At 34.6% G+C, this 17,964-nt stretch overlaps 1 protein-coding gene across 1 annotated transcript in view; it reads right to left on the bottom strand.

Moving 5' to 3' along the window:
* LOC137385536 (neural-cadherin-like) overlaps window positions 1-14,315 on the bottom strand; it is a 77,762-nt gene extending 63,447 nt beyond the window's left edge. Inside the window, exons 1-5 of the mRNA XM_068072016.1 lie at window positions 13,664-14,315; window positions 7,339-7,524; window positions 5,771-5,993; window positions 3,091-3,307; window positions 1,092-1,206 (exon numbers count right to left, since the gene is read on the bottom strand). Coding sequence (XP_067928117.1) covers window positions 1,092-1,206; window positions 3,091-3,307; window positions 5,771-5,993; window positions 7,339-7,524; window positions 13,664-14,303 — 1,381 coding nt within the window. The 5' untranslated portion in view covers window positions 14,304-14,315. The remainder of the gene's footprint in view (window positions 1-1,091; window positions 1,207-3,090; window positions 3,308-5,770; window positions 5,994-7,338; window positions 7,525-13,663) is intronic.
* Window positions 14,316-17,964: the final 3,649 nt, after the last annotated feature.

The following is a 17,964-nucleotide window of genomic DNA, read 5'->3' as shown; positions in this document are numbered from 1 at the left end:
CATTTCCGCGAAGTAGTCTCAATGGCGATGGGTAAGGTTTTGCTCTGTTAAAAAACTGTTAATTGATGCTAATATCGGCTAGTTCAGGAGTGCAAAAAAGAGCTGTGATCGGAAGACACTGTGGAAGGTATTGAACAACCAGAAGATGAAATGGGTCCAAACGAAAACAACAATCAGAATACAATTGGCCGAGCAAACGATGCAAATATTTTTGTTTCTGCCTGTATTATTAATATGGTTTGTTTATGTCCCTTGTTCTTGAATATATATTTGAAACATTTGATGGATTACTATTGTATAACTTATAAATTGACAAATTTATAGCATATTACTTGGTAGCATCATTGATGTTATCTAAACTCGGCTTTCTCATAACTCCTCTTTTATTGCACATAAAAAGCCAGCTTTAGCCGCAAACCGTAACAAACATGGCAATGAATGCAATGAGCTTTCATACAACATTGTTAAATATAGTTGTAAAATGAAAATATGCCTTGAAGTTAAAATAATGAAATAAATAATTGAAAGCTCCAACAAATTGTAACACAGGCTATGAAATCATCACAGGTTAATTGCCAGCAATATATATGAACTGATAGAGATATTTCTCAGGTTCCCAATGTGTACTTATTTAGAGATCTTTGACAAGCTGGAGGTAAGTTATGGCATATCTCTTACTTCTAAAATGTTAACGTCGTTCCGCCCGAAGGCGCGTGCAAAATTTAGGTGACATTTGTTGGGCCCATAAAGTTAACTTTATCTTCCCAAAATTCCAACGATTTCTTCAAAAAATACAATGCTCCCCTTTATTTGAACATCACCTCTAATAAAAGGCCACAATAAGGGAAGGATTAAATAATAGAACGTCATGGCATGGCGTTTAAATAAAGGTATTAAGGTAATTACTAGTTACAATCGTTTAGTTCGTAGTCACTTACGTACTAGTTGAAATAGTTTAATCAATAGTCACTCAGTTAGTAATTGAAATAGTGCAATCAGACAGCTATCAGTAGTCATTGGGCCAACATTTTTTTCATTCTCTGAGCAGTTTACCCAACATTCCATCGTATGCAATTGCAAGTGGCACCAACCTGTGAGGACTTTAGTGCCAATAAGAACATCCTCACTGAAGGCTTGATCAGCCACGTACTGCGTGAGGTCAAAGATTGGAGAATTGTCGTTTAGGTCAACCACAATAATGTTGAGCTGTAAGTAAATTAAAGAACAAGTGCACTGACCCCGACTGTCACGACAAACGTAAACTTAGTGAAACATTACTACTAACTACTAATCCGCTAAGGACTAAATATACATATACCCTATATATATTATGCTATGTATATATTATAATCTACCGGTAGATTATAATATATATATATATATATATACACATAGCATAATCACTACAAAGTTGTTTCAAGCAGATACAGATCTATTCTCCTTAGATGATATTTATATACGTATATAGTAACTAAAAGATATTAGGAGGATAAAAAATATTAGGAGTAAAGTAAATTTTCAGTAAAAGCGCTACAAAGCTGTTTTGTGCGATGCACTCCTCAGGCGCGGTTTGACTAAAAACGCGCGTGATCGTCAAGTACTCGGCCGCAAAAGCGCGCAATTGTAATCTACTCGACGGCGAAAGCGCGCGACCATAACCTACTCAGTGGTGAAAGCGCGCGATCGTCAAATACTCGACGAGTAAAGACCGGTCGGCCGAGCCGGGGAAAATTTTTAGTCAAACCATGCTTGAGGAGTGCATCGCACGAAACAGATTTGTAGCGCATTTACTGAAACTTTACTTTACCCCTAATATTTTTTGCTATTGTATATAAATATCACCCGTATATATATATATATATCACCAGTATATACAGGTATACTAGTTTAATGCCAGGTATTGCGTAGGAAATAAAAGTTTTTGCATAGAAAATTTATTTTTAATTGGCTAAGTTTCTTTACTCAATGAGTTCAAGTAACTTAAGCTAGTAACTTTACTATAATAAGAACCGTTATTATAAATTGAGCCAGCATAAGCAATACAATTGCGTCAGGATTTTCAAGTGTCCAAGTGTGCTACTGAAGCGCGAGTATTTTAACCAATCGGCATTAAAGAATGGCAGCTGCATAATTAGGTTTACAATTATTCATCCTACAGCCAGTTGGACATATAGTCTAGTGGTTAGACCTTTAGATCTAGACCTAAAGGTGTAGAGTCCAAACCTAGGGCAAACTGAATTTCTCATTTCTTAAACTTTATCGCTATAACTGTGCACACAAACGACAGACCAACAAAGACTAATAGACAAACACTGTGATTTATATATATAGATATACAAGTGATATATATATATATTTTTTTATATATATCATGGATGAGTAGTCAGGCCTACCGCTAACATCAGTCTACGCTCAGAAAAGTACAGAGTGTTATAAATAACTAAAGAGTTGGAATAGGTTTAAGTTGCTTGTCTTTTTCCAGGTTGATGTTTCTCCCTGGAGTCACAACAGGTCTGTTTTGTGCTTCCGGACTGTTCAGGTGACTGGTGCTGTATCACCAGTCATCTGAAAAACTGATGATACACCACTATATTCCAACACTGTAGCTATTTACATATATTTATATATATATATTTATATAGTATCCTTTGTCTTTTCGTGACGTCATTTTATCGTTGTCGGCCATCTTTATAGACAATTTTTTTCATTAGAAACACTAAGCTTTTGCAATGATAATTTGAAAACGATGTTTTTGTTTGCAATTTTTTATTATAGTATCAAAACAACACTTAAAAGTACTAATAAATCAAAGAAAAACGATCGCTTTCTACAAAAATGGCGGCTTTTCGTGAACGGGCGCATGTGCAAACGACTTGATGACGTCAAAAAAAACGATGGATAGGTATATTTTATGTATATACATATATATATTGCCCTATCAGTGATACTGGTAGCAATCTTGTATAATACCCAATTCTTCAACTGTATAACATGTCATTTTTACCCGAAAATATGGCCGGGAAGGAATGTCATAGAATTCCTACAACCCTCACAGAAAGTGATTGTCTGCTCAACCAATCAAATGCTGACCTGAACAGTGCTACTAAGGCCTGTGCCTCTCTCTCTCGCAGTGATGGTGAGCATGTGACTACGCTTATTCATCTCATAATCTAGACTGGTAGTGATACGAATCTTCGCCTCATTGGGTGTGTTAGGGACCTCCTCTATTATAAATATCTGAGAGGCGATCATACCGAATGAAATGGCATCACCTTGAAATGACTTGGCCTTTATGGTAACATCGAGTCTAAACAGCATAAAACGTTTGATGAACAAACATGATGAGTAAGTAAATACTCTTTTACTCAATATATACAGCTACTAAATACCGTTTCACTTGAAAAGAGTCTAAAAACAATATTACACAAATATGAGAATGTGTGAATGTTAGTAATAATAGTCAACAATGAGTAAAAGGTCAGCAAACAACCCAAAGGCTACATAAACATCCCATAAATATTAGTAGGTAAAAAACAATTGAAATGGTTTAGAGGGGAAGCAAGTTATTGGGATATAATAACGCAGGATATGACAGCGATATCGAGGATAACATAATTTGAAACTTTCTACAAATCACACTACGGTGTGCCCTCGCCATGCGATTTTAATCCGTTCCAGAGCTAGCATCGTATAGCGAAAATATCATATATAGAAGGGTATAGAAACCCATAATAATTATATAACTCAAACATGGTAAAAGTTATCAAAATTTTATGTAGGTACTGTTCAAAATTAAAATATGTAACAAATAGTATGTTAGCCTTAACAACTATAGTTACCTACTTTAGTGTATTCAGTGTATTTAGTGGTTATGACCTGCAATAAAATGTAACATTACAATATATGTGCAGTAGCAGCAGGACATACCGTAGGGAGATCCTACCTTCGAGACAGATGTATAACATAAGATTTGAAGTCAGCTTAAATGAATTTAGCTTAGTAAACACACTTGAAGCTAAGTTTTAGTACATTTATGTATGTATTTTGAACTATTTTACTGAACTGCATCTTTTTCATCGCTAAAATTTCATCATTTATCGGTTTCCGGCTGCTTTTTACTATAAATTTTAAAACCTGATTTAACCTTTTTTCAACCTAATTCGACAAGAAAGCCCGAGCGATGCTGTTCTAGCAATGAAGTAGATTTTGTTAGCAGATTAAAGGAAGTTGTCTAATCCATGACCCTCTGTTCAAAGGGACCACAACTCCAACTTTGCTACTGATTTTAACAGGAAAATATTCACTTTTTACCTACCACTTTTCACACGAGGAATGCTGAACTGAGAGAAATTGGTCATCGTGTTTCTTTCAAGCGTTGTGAGAAGGTTTTTAGCAAACAGCATCTCGGCATTATTGTTATTTTGAAGCGGACAGCCAAACTTGAGTTTCGAACCGAAGTTGTATTAAATTCGTAAAAGGGAAACAGGATTCGTATGGGGAGGACGAAAGATCGTTGTGTTCCACTTCGTAAGGCAAAAAAATTGTATAAAAGGGTCATCGTAACCTGAGGCCGCACTGTATTGGTCTAATCGAACTGATACCGGTTATATCAAACCACTAGATACATCCACTTTGCTAAACTGCATGGTGAATGATGGCTGCTATAACAAAATGAAAACAAGATCAACTATAGACCAGCTGTAATGTGTTAGCAAACCAATATTTAGTGGCCATGAAGCATGTAATATGCTAAAATTTATATAAAAATAATTGGGTTGAATAGTCATTTTCCTTTAAAAACCCAAAACTAAAAATGTTCTCATATGGTAAGCTATAAAAAATGGGTAATGGCATGACTAATTTGGAGCAGAGGCATTTAATCAATGTAGAGCTAATAAATTGAACTACATAAAGTCTTAAGGTTTAGGAGGATTAATGGATAAGATATGAAAGGAACGATGGAGTAAAAACTATCAAAGCAATTAAGCAACGGATCGGTTAAATTTTATGGCACTCGTGAGATGTAAGCAAGACACGAATGAACAAATATAACTATGGCAACGATTAAGTTCTGTAACAACCCACAAGCATGATTTGCTTCTTCGTATTGAGCACAACCGGCTTTAAACAAGTTTAAATTAATAGAACCGTTTTGATGCTTTAAAATGCACGCTAAGAATAACTAATTTTCCAAATGTTCTAAATGTGTAAATAACATACATGTATACTTGAATGAATGAATAGGTTTCTCATATCAGTATTGCAATAAGGGTCAAAGTCGAGGCATCACAAAATACGTAATTAGTTACAATATTGGCTATATCAAATTTGTTCCATAGACCTTTGGATTTTGATAAGGTCCTGCTTCACAAACTTTACTATGATAAAAGCGGTGTCCATCTATCGGTCAAAAACCATGACTGTAAAAAGAAGGTTGCACCGTGTTGGATTCAAACCCAAGACTTTAACCAATGTAGACTGACACTTTTAATAACTGTATCAATCAATCACTTTCCACAATGTTAGAATAATTGTGCACATAGTTATTCTCTGCGCTTTATTGGCACAGCTGAGGATCTCTTAGGGCTCAGCGGGAGTACTAGTAATGATAAAAACATGGGACTTACAAGCGTTGATATGGGTAAACTGAAAGACAGCCATGGTTAGATATGCTGTCCAGCTATTCTATGCAAGAAAAGCATGTTATGACATAGGTGGATAGATGGCATATAGCAGGAAGTAGCCGAAGGCATTTCTGAAATACACTTACTGAGCACCATGCAAATTCTCCGGCGTAGTTGCCTGATAAAAGTCTTCATAAAACTGCGGAGGCCGTTGACCTGCGAGGATTTTTATAACAGCTTCAGCAGTTTGGGTGTTAGATTCAGCGTTTTCATCTACGACTTTCACCTTTACGGTGTAAGTTATGTCCGCTGAAAGCCTGTCATTTGTGTGAAGTTCACCATTCTGGTTTATTCTGAACTTGGAGGAGCCTATACATCAGCCGGTGAGCAAGCGGTTAGAAAGAACAGGAAGTAAAAGCAATGATTTAGTAGGAGCGGAAAATCATAAGGAACCAGATTAAATTAAAGGTTGACTTGAAACAAAATTCACATTACAGTTATTTGGTACCAAAAGGTTCACCATGTCTTACTCTGCTGTGTTGTAGGTGCCAAATATGTAGAAATGTGATTACAAGCTCTTAAAAGCTCAAAAACAAACAGTTAATCGCAGCCATCAGAAAAACGGTTGGAATCCCTCTCAAAAACGGCCTCTCTTAAAACCTAGCCTAAAAATTAATTTTTTAATCTTAGCTTGAAGGAGTGCATATCATCCTCTGATAAACATAAGAAGCCTGTTGGTCACCTGTGATAGTCGAAAAATGCTGCAGAAATTGTTTGCGCCATTTGGCAGGAAGTATGGGTCACATGATCAGATTACGACTAGACGATCAGATCAAGCTGAAAAGAAACTGTAAAGTAGCGAGCTTCTATATTTGATAAGGGCTTTTCGGTGGAGCCCGAAGTGTTTGTCATAAACTAGTGCTATGAGACCTTTTATATCGAGCCTTTTATTGGCCTTTCATTTCACGGAATAACATCACATGCCAAAACAATAACCATGTCGAGTTGAGTATGTCATCGAAATAAAGGGATTCCAACCAACGATGTTTTCGTGATTTTAAGAGCTTGTAATCACATTTCCACATATTTTGCACCTACAACACAGCAGAGTAAGACATAGTTAATCTCTTGATACCAAATACCTGTAATGTGAATTTTGTTGCAAGTCAACCTTTAAGATTAGATGACAGTTTAGATTATATAATTAACAGACAAGAATTAATTTCAGCCAAAAATTCTTAGCTTATCATAATCATAATCGAAACCCCATAACCAATCATCATAGTTCAGATATATTTAACCAATTATAACATAGTTCAGATATATTTAACCAATTGTATTCATAGTTCAGATATATTCAACCAGTAGTAATCATAGTTCAGATACATATTTAACCAATCATAATTCAGATATATCCTATTTAACAAATCCTAATAAAAGTTCATATATATGTAATCAATCATGATCATAGTTCAAATATACATCATATTTTAGACAATTAAGTTATTATAGTCATAATACAGACACAGATAACCAATCTTAAAGCATAAATGCTGGCCAACTATATTCATAGAAAAGACAATTAACCAATCAGAACTATAGATGATTGAAGTAATACAATACGCAAGATCCAGGTACACGCTTGATAAACGTTAAACCTAATAGTTGCTGAGATACATGTACCATGTTTCAAAACTGATATTGCAATTACTACCTTCTAGCAGGGAGAATACCAAAAAGCTGGTGGCATCGCTGTCGCTGACTGTGATGAGATAGTCTACTTTAGAGTTGGCTGGTAAGTTGGGATCAATGGTGGCTAGATATGGGAAGGGCTGCATGGTGAACACCGGCGTCTCGTCATTCACATCCAATAAAATAATAGTGACTGCCACATTGTATTCTGTGAAACACAGATAGAAGACAATATATTCAAAGGATGGCTTTAGAAAGTGTCTTTAGTAGAAAACTTCAGAGGACATTAGCATATTATAAATTACAATACACCACACCATTTATACTGCAATAACGAGTCAAAACTAAAACCGTAACCTCCCTTTACATTTGTTGGATCTGAAGTCATTGCGACCAACGTTAGCTGAAAATAAATTAATTATTTGAGAGGGTTGACTGTCCATAACAAGATAGGAAAACTATTTTTATACAAAAAAACTTTAAGCAATATTAATACAAGAACGTGACAATAGTTTGATCATAAAGTAGAATCAAATTGGTTTTAGCATCTTTTTTAGTTTTTAGTTGAAAGGATTGTATACTAATAGAGACTATAATTATAATCAGACGTAAGGTCTACAAAACAAGAGATGAGTGGCTAAAAATATACTATAAATATAGTCTAAAAACTTATAAAAAGATAAACATTAAATTAATGACTAAGCTCTAGTTGGTTGAGGTGTTTGTGCAGCAGATTCAGCTGAATGTACTCCCTCTTCTGGTCAACTGATCTCTTTCTGAGCTTATCAAAAACTTATCATTGCTTGGATGAACAAAGTCAATATCAATTGAATTGCAAGAGAGATCTTGCTTTATGGCAGGAGCACACTGGAGGTGAATGCTCGTACATGCTAGTGTCAGACTTGCAATAGACTCTTTGCAAGTACGGAAGACGTGTCAGACGCAACAGCAATCTTTTGTCCTCAACATCTAGTTTACTAAGTTATTATCAAGATGTTTGTAATATTAATTTTATAGAATGTTTTTAGTTAATGATTTTAATAAACTAAATTTTTAAATAATTTTTTTCTGTATGACATTATGTCATTTTCCAGCAACCTAGTTTTCGATATCTCAAATTATTTTATTGTGTTGCGTTTTGTGTAACAGCCATCATGAAATAGCTGTAGGCATAAATATCAAAAACAGCATACTAAGCATATTATATTGCATTACCCTAGGCCTTCTCAGTTGCCAGATAATTCACTCGATGCTTCTCCCTTATGCACGCATCAAAGAGCGAGCCGTGGAAACACGAAAGTATGAAAATTCTGATAGCGATTCTTTTAACCAACCTATATCAAGTAGTTTTCTGCTAATTGATACACATAATGATAACACTGCAGGAACAGCTCAACATTCAGCCAGAACTCATTGGCTGCATCTGTATGTCATGTCAACAGATGATCGATTTTTCTATTAAACTATAATTAAAACCGTAATTAACTTCAACTCTATCATCGAATGTAGCTTTAACTAGCTTAGGTCAGACCATGTTAGAAACAAGTTTATTATAGAAAGGATAGGCTAACAAGTTTGTAGGCTATACACCATGACAGACTTGCAGCATATTCTGCATAAGAAAACAATAGAGATTAACTTTATCCATCTTGCTGCAATTGTTAACACTGCTAAGTGCTCATAAATTACGAATATGAGTTAAACACTCTAGTCTTATATTTATTCCTCTTATTGAAATATACAGTGGTGATTGTGATGTCGCTTAAAATAAACACATAAAATGTGTTTATAATGATCTCATAATTTTATTATTAATTCTTAGTTTGTTGTGAATTTATTGTTAAAAACTACTAGTGGTCTGAAGATCACCGGGCTGTGTATCACGGGGTCTGCGATGTAGGCTAAAGTAATATGTGAGCACAGTTTTATATATATACAGTGAAACTCGGATAACTCAAACTTCAAGGGACCGAGCAAAAGTGTTCGAATTATCAGAGTGTTCAAGTTATCAGAGCACTGTCACAAGTCCATGTATTTACTTATTTATTAGTAGATACATGAACATATACAAACTATAATATAAATCAAAAGCACAAATGGCTTGTTTTAAATTAAATGCTTCTAATGTAAAGTTTAAAACGTTTTTATCAAAAAGTATAGAGATTTTTCTATCACTTGAGATTGGTTTGTTGTTTGAGGTGATGTTATTGCCAGGACGTTTTTAGATTGACATTGGCAAAACTTGATCGTTGCTGAAATGCTCAAAGAAAAGACATATTTTTCTTTTGAGCGTTTTACCCACGATCAATTTTGCCGATCTTTCTTGAAGTTTATGGAAAGATTACCTTACTTTACCTGGGATTCGTTAAGAGCAACACTCCGAGGCAGTTCAATTAAAAGTTTTACGAGGTTTTACGGTACATTGTATATCACTCACGCTTTTTGAATGGATACTTATTGAATGTACACACGTATTTTGTGTTTAGGTCAAACGATGAATAGTTTTTTTTAGCTAAGACAAAGTATACGTTTGATTTCAACAATTTTTAAGACGTTTTAAACATTCAACATTCCGACGTTAATTCAACACGGAATCAACGTCGGAAAACTATTCATCACGGGCTAGCCGGGTCACGCACTCAAGGATTTTCGCCACGCAAATACAAAACAAAAACAACATGCTGTTTTTGTTTTGTATGTGCGTGGCGAAAATCCTTGCGCCCGTGACCCGGCTAGCCTGTTCTATTCATCGTATAGCAGTATAAATAAAATTTCACCAAACCTTTAGAACAGTCGTTGACAAAAATATTTTGCCGATGGAGGTAATAACGACGCTTATGAATTACGAAAAGTTGAGGTTTACCTCTATGGCTTGGAATAAAGTGATTTTCTAAAGCGATAGCAACCGTTTCGGTAGCCGTTGGGCAAAAAACAGTTCGTTATAACAGTGTTGAATTCGAGTTATATAGAGCCATTTATCATTGCGTGGGAACGGACCAAGCAAATCCAGTCGAGTTAACCATGTGTTCGCTATATCCGAGGACGAGTTATCCATGTTTCACTGTATATATAACTGTGCTTGTTTGTCATCTGTCATTCGCGTGTCCAATTATAGCGATTAAAACTGGAATTAACTCCGAACCACCAGTTTTGCAGATGGGCAAGCTAACCACTACGCTGTCTTTGCCATACTACAGAAAGTTTGGCACATACTTATGCAGCGCTTGTGAAAATAGCTCAACATACTATTGGTTGCTACTAGAACGCTTGAAGATCATGATTGCATGAGAGATCATGATGCGTAAGGTAACAACTATAAGCACAATTATAAGCACGGCTCTTATTATAGTAAAGATTTAAACTAGCTAGGTTACTCAAATTCATCAGGAAAAAAACTTAGCCAATGGTAACTACATTACCTGTCACTGTTATATGCTGTTTTTATTATCCATGCAACGCTAAGCATTCACCTAGTCATATCATATGATATCAAAACAATACCATGAGGTGTTGCTTCATTTACAAACCTATATCTTAAAAAGCACAAAATCATTAATTATTTTACACTACAAAAGACCATTCAATCAATATTGTCCCACCCACGACCAAACACGAGCGAAGCGATTGGTTGGGAGATTTATGATAAATGCATATGTGCACACAACTCCCGAAAAATTATCTGTTAACGGCCGTTACCAAACCCTTGTACCGAAGATTCTTCAACAGATTTAACCATTTTTCTGTAGAGTCCTTTAAGTATAATGATACAAAACACATATAAACATATAAATATGTTACCAAGTCTTTGAAAGGTTACCACAATATCCTAAAACTAACCCGCCTGATCGGATTATACATAAATAGACAGATTAATATATATATATATATATATATTACACAGCAGCTTGCCATTTTATTTCTAATATTGCATTTCTCCTATTGCAGGGAGAGATATAAACATATATTTTCCTTTCATTATTGGGTGCTTGTTGTAGATAATAACACCCAGTACATTACAGCTACCATTGCAGTTCACCTATTGCACTGCATTGCCATTTGACTGCCCAGACTTCTCCAAAATGCTATATAATTATATGTATATATAGCATAAATTTAATTAAACTTATAGCACACATAGAAATAAACAAACACCTTCATTTAAAAGTTAGAATGGTAAATGTTGTATATGTTGATTAAAAATTAATTTTCTGTGCAAAAACGGTTTTATTACCTGTGCAATGCCGGGCATTCAGTAGTTTTTAATACAAGTGAACCCAAGATACATGCAAGTGTTGTGACAATGTGTTAGAATACTTTGGGTATCATTTTAGCAAAGCAGCTGTGAGTTAGTTATAAACATTGCCACTTTTCCAGATCTGAAAGTTGTAAAATTTGCACAAACCTTAAAGAATAGAGAAAGCATAATATTATTATGCTTTATTAGTTATCTTGAGGTGTTGACTGATGTTCTAAAAAAAGAATCAAGGAGATTGACCCCCTAGAAGCTGAGATATAGACAGCCAAACACAGGTCTACCTAATAAAGAATCAGAGGAAAACCCTTCGAAAATCCCGAAAACTATGACGTATAAAATCGACTTAATGGTCATGTGCCGGAGTTGCGCACCCTTACCGCCGTTACTTATAATGATTGTTTTGGCTACGAGATGTGAAACGCTTCTCGCGATAGTAAATAATTTACATACTAGCTCTGGTTTCTCAGGAAAATCATCCAAACATTGTGTGGTAAAGGCATTTGCCCACAACCCCTCGCCATGATTTTTTAAAGCAGAAGAGCAGATTTTGACTATTGTGCTTCAAATTTTAACTCGATCTCCACGGATATGCTCCCAAGATCATCTGTTCAACGAACGGCGCGTGTATAGTCTATATGCGATATCCGCGATTGCAGTTTGTTTAGAATACGAAATAGGAATGGGACTTTTTGTTGCTTCATCATTTTTCTACTGTGTATCTACTGCAGCATTCAGTTGATTTTCATGATTATCGTCACTATTAACAGACTGGAAGTTCACTACAGCCATAATCTTGAAAAGACTAACTTGACCGTGCTGCTCTTGCTATAAGAAAAGAAAACGATAACTTTTGCTTTGATTTTTCTATTGATCCATTATCTTATCTATGATTATTTTTTATGATTTATATAATATTCATAATGCATATTATACAAAATAATAATATAACTGCGAATAGAATAAATGATGTAACTAATATAATTTGTAGAAAATTCCAAATGATAACCGATATTGATGATTGATTTAATTGATTCTATTTATTAGCTGTAGTTAAAAAATCTGAACAACGCTAAAGATGAGTCTGAATAGGGAAGCTAAGTAGGAGAACAACAAAACTGAGCTGAACTAGCAAGATAGCGAAATAATAGATGCGTGTAATTATTTTATGCTAAAACTAATCTACACGTCAGAGGGACTGGTTCGGAATTCTAGGAGCGATGATTGTTAGGCCCAATTTGATTGTTCTATACTTCCAGGGATTAAACCAATTAAAACGCCGTGATTGTTATAGGAGAGTGCATTAGTTGGCTTAATTGACCAATGACACACAAGTCGATTTCATACGTCATATATTGATGATTACCAAAACACTTTTGTTTTTTGGTAGACCTGTGTTTGGCTGGCTATATCTCAGCTTCTGGTTGGTCAATCTCCTTGATTCTTTTTTTAGAACATCAGTCAACACCTCAAGATGAATAATAAAGCATAATAATATTATGCTTTCTCTATTCTTTAAACTGCTTCTGATAAAAGATGAATAGAAAGTTGAAAACTTCATAAATCCTCAAGAAAAACAATCATGTTAAGATAGATTCCTATCTATTAGAACGACTTTACTGCTCCATTTAAAAAGATTTCCTCACTAGAAAATACCAAAATAAAGCTGTTCGTTTTTGACCTAGATGGACTACAATTGTTTTGAGCTGCAAACTTTTGTAATTAATATGAACATAAGAAGAAAGATTACGCATAGCGCACATCATCGCTAACAAGGCAAACTGGTAGATAGTGTGTTAGCATGCGTGTAGCTTCAAAATCTGACACATGAACTGTACATGTAAGCTCTTCCTACAATAACAATTTATTCATGTTTGGTTACATACCAAAAATAAATTACATGTCTGCCCCAAGTTTGATGAGATGTTGAAATGTTGTCAACTGTACATTGTAATTGCTCAGTATGCAAAACTTTATATACTCATTGAGAAACTGGACTGTTTTCATATTTTTGGCAGAGCTAAACATCGGAGATTTTTATCTATCTTCAACACTATGTGTAGTGGGTTATATGCACATTTTTTAAATAACTTACCATTTGAGTTGCCAGTGTTATTTACCAAGACGGTGACAGAATACTGATGAGAAGGGGCCGTCTCATAATCCAAAGGCGAGCTCTGACTGACTACCAGTTTACCACTGGTCAGTTCTGCATGGCTGAAAGGAGTGTCATTTTCTTCGAGTAAATAGTAACGGTTGTTAGGGTCATCTGGGATTCCTTGACCGGAATAGTCTAGATTGACCTCACGAACTGTCTCTTGCACTGTGGTTGATATTGAGATGTCCGAAGCTCTCCGAAATCGATGCAGCCTATGAACAGGCTCTGAGTTAGAGGAGTGCAATACTTCTATAACAACTCGATGAGAAGAATATTTCCCACTCAAAGTGTCAAGAGCTCCGATACCGAAGCTGACTTGCGCGGCTTTTATGTCAACCAATGGAGACAACGAATACACTGTTCCATCTTTGGTGATAGCAAATGGTTGCGAGTCCACATCTCTATTATCAATTTTCCAGTACTTTATAGTTCCATTTATATTAGGTAAGACTAAGATCCTACCATGTGAAAAGCGAGTCAGTCCAACTGTACCATAATATGTCTGTGTTGTTGCAGCTGCACACCCGACATGAGCAATGAAAAGTGCTCCAATAGCCAACAACGAATGGTCATTCATCTTTGATGTTGTATATCATAACTGTAAAACACTAGCTTCCTTTATCCACTGGCATGCTACATATCAATAGGTAATGTAGTTTTCATTGAACACAAAAATGCACAGTAAAAATTGCATTAACATGCAGCACTAGTAATGATACAGCAGAGAAAGAGTCTCATCTGACCATTGACCAGTTGGATTGAGTCTCAGACATCACATTTTCCAGTGTTTCTGTATGCACAGAGAATACTAATTTAATGTTTTAAACATGCAAATATGGGGAGATTCATTAAAATGCCTCAAGTAAGTAGATGTTAGCAGCGTTCAAGTTTTAGATAAGAGCAAGCGACTCTTCTTGAACTGATGGACTTTACACTGTGAAACCTCTAATTGAACGCCACCTCTATTTGAAAGTCACCCTGGGAGAAGGGTTGAAAAATAGAGCCCCATTCTCTAATTGAACGCCACCTCCATTGGACCACCACTTTAACATTCTTTGATCTTCACGCACCCATAATATGAATCGATCAGTGGAAAAGTGTCCACAAAATCGTATTAATAATGAATCGTTTACATCAATAGTCATTTATTTCTTTCGTTGTCCAATTCCAAAGCTTTTCATTTTTTTTCGTAAAAACTTTAAAAGCGACGGCATAAAAATAATTCATGTCTCAGGCTAGTAGTAGTTCCTTGTTAAACGCAGTCTTGATACTTCAAAGTACATGTATATGCAAAACTGTTTTCATTTACGATGCTAGATGAACTAGTTTTAGACTAAAGGTGACGTTTTGCGAACAAATCTTTTACGCGTTGCATTTGTGCTAAATGCAAAGCATAAAGGTTTTGCTCAGCCAAAAATTGTTTCGAGGCCAATATCGGCTAATTCAACAGTGCAGAAAAAGAGTTGATGTCAGGAAGCATTGTGGAAGGTATTGGACAACTGGAAGAAGTTTGTTCCATCGCAAGCAACAAGCATAACGCAGCTATCCGAGCAAACGATGCAAATATTTTTGTTTTAAAAATGTTAATTGTTTGTTTCTGCATGTAATATAAATATGGTTCGTTTATGTCACTTGTTCATTATTATACATATTTGTAGCATTTGATCAATTATCATTTTATAACTTATAAATATGCAGATTTATAGCATATTATTTAATAGCATCCTTGCGGTTATCTTAACACGGCTTACAATGGATCGATGCACATAACTCCTCTTCTATAGCCCATAAAAACCTAGTTTTGGCTGCTAACTGTAGCCAACATATCAATGAGTGCGACAAGCTTTTATTTAACATCGTTAAACATTGATTTATAATAAAAATATGCCTTCAAATTTAGAATGAAATAAAACATTGAAAGCTTTAACAAATTGCAAAGCAAGGCACAGGCTATAATATCATCGCAGATTAATTGTAAGCAAGAGATAACAACTGGTAAAGATATTTCTTGGCTTCCCAATGCATATTTTTTAAATATCTTTGACAAGTTAGAGGTAAGTTAGCAGATTTATTGCATTTAAAAGGTTTAATATCAGTCCACTGGAAGGAAAAGACAAAATATAGGCAACATTCGTTTCGCCCATAAAAGAGCTAAATTTATTTTCCCAAAAATCGGACAAGCCATTTGAACAATACAACACCAGCTTCTTTTTTAACGCCACCTTCAATTGACAGTCAGTAAAGAGGCAAGGTTGAAAAATAAAACGCCATGGCTTTCAATTAGAGGTTTTATGGTATTTGGTTCCAAACATTTGTGATGACTATAATACAAAATATTTTATATTTCTCTTACAACATAATAAAAAACTGTGTAACTACCCTGTAATTGCGAGTCAAAGTTCGATACCTAAAATCTGTAATGTGCAGAAGCAGTCTTAGAAATATGATCCTGGTGATATAAAGCAGACCCAAAGCTTACAAAATCTCGCAATATAAAGGTCATATTAGCATAATACTAATTGTAGAGAGCAGAAAACATACTTTTTAAAATCATAAAAAGTCTAAGCAGTGGTGAATCTAGTAGAAAGCCTGCATAGAATACCAAACTCCTTTTAATAAAACAGCAAGACAAGTTTACAAAGGTGATGTTGTCGTACATCAGGCTGTAATCCCTTACTCTTTACTGTGAAGGCTTTTTTGAAGTCTAAAAGTCGTAGAGATTTTGATTTTATATACTTTAATAAAAGCCTCAATGAAATTTTTGACATATATATATATATGTCAAAAATTTTATTGAGGTTATAATATTTATAATATATATTATATATGTTATATATATATTATATATGTTATATATATATACATATATATATATATAATCATCAGAATTGTATCCCGTTGTCCATAAAAGTGCTCGAAGTTTCCTGAGCTGATCTATAACATAGATAAAAGAGCAGTGTAAAATTTGATAAAAACTGTATAACTTAGAGTTTCATGCTAAAAAGATGTTAAAATATTTAGCACTCATCAGACACTCTGTGTCTGATGAGTGCTAAATATTTTAACATCTTTTTAGCATGAAACTCTAAGTTATACAGTTTTTATCAAATTTTACACTGCTCTTTTATTATCTATTTTGTGTATATGTATATATATATATATTACTTATCAATTATGAAAACTATATAGCTTCAGAACCCGCTAAAATTTCATGAATACCACAATTAATCCACATCTTGGATTTACCTATTTGTATGATAACTAAAAGCAAAATGTTTTTACAACTACAATAAATCACATTTGTGGCTCCCTTTTAAAAATATGGCTTTAAAAATCAGGGGCTATCTTTATACTGTGTTTAACGCATTCGCAAGACATAACATATTGTTACAGGTATCTATATTCTCAACCTCATGGGCTAATCTTTTGATTTATCTTTTGATATGCACTTTACTTTTCTTCAGCATCAATGCACGAAGCTTCAATTTTTCTTTAAAAATTTTGAGGTTTGTACAGGCGTGCTTCCATTTTTCTGATGTTTATAGACAGTATTCTATGCAGTCGGACTCAAATTTGTAAACTGTTAATCATTATAAAGGTCACAAATTCTAAGCTAGGGTCTTTTCATGTTCTGCAGAAAAATAGGATAGGATTCAAGTAAAAATATATCAGGTTTTCACAACCAAGATGTTTAAAATATTGTTTATTTGCGTTTTGCCTTGTAACGATGTCAAACATATATGAAGCCACACACCTCGTTTTGAGCAAATGATTGTATTGGTTTGCAAAACCAAGCAGCCGGCAAGATTTTTTGTTAAATGTAGACAAAAGTCACAAGTATCTGTGACCTTATCCCAACGATATTACATATTGACAACTAATAGACTAAAAACATAAAGCAATGTAATTTTGGTTCTTAAATTTTTATGCAGTCAAGTTCTCAAATTTTATGCTTGTTTATTTGGCTGTGCATAAAACTTGGGCATTCATAACTTCCACACAACCAACTTAATGACCCAAATGTGAAGATTATGTCTTTAACCTCCAACCTTCATATGGTATGAGTAGTATGTCTTAATATTCAATACAGCTGAGATTTATACACATGCACTAACAAAGACACACTGCAATGAAAATCTTGAAGCTAGATTTCTGTAACTGCTGATTTTTAATGCGATAAGTGTATTCCTGAAATACGCCAAGGCGGATTGAGTCAAAATACTCAGAAAAACCTCTCG

Source organism: Watersipora subatra, chromosome 1, assembly GCF_963576615.1.
Source record: "Watersipora subatra chromosome 1, tzWatSuba1.1, whole genome shotgun sequence".
Lineage (NCBI taxonomy): Eukaryota > Metazoa > Bryozoa > Gymnolaemata > Cheilostomatida > Watersiporidae > Watersipora > Watersipora subatra.
The sequence above is the reverse complement of the archived record's forward strand: the minus strand, read 5'-3'. Positions and strand labels throughout refer to the sequence as shown.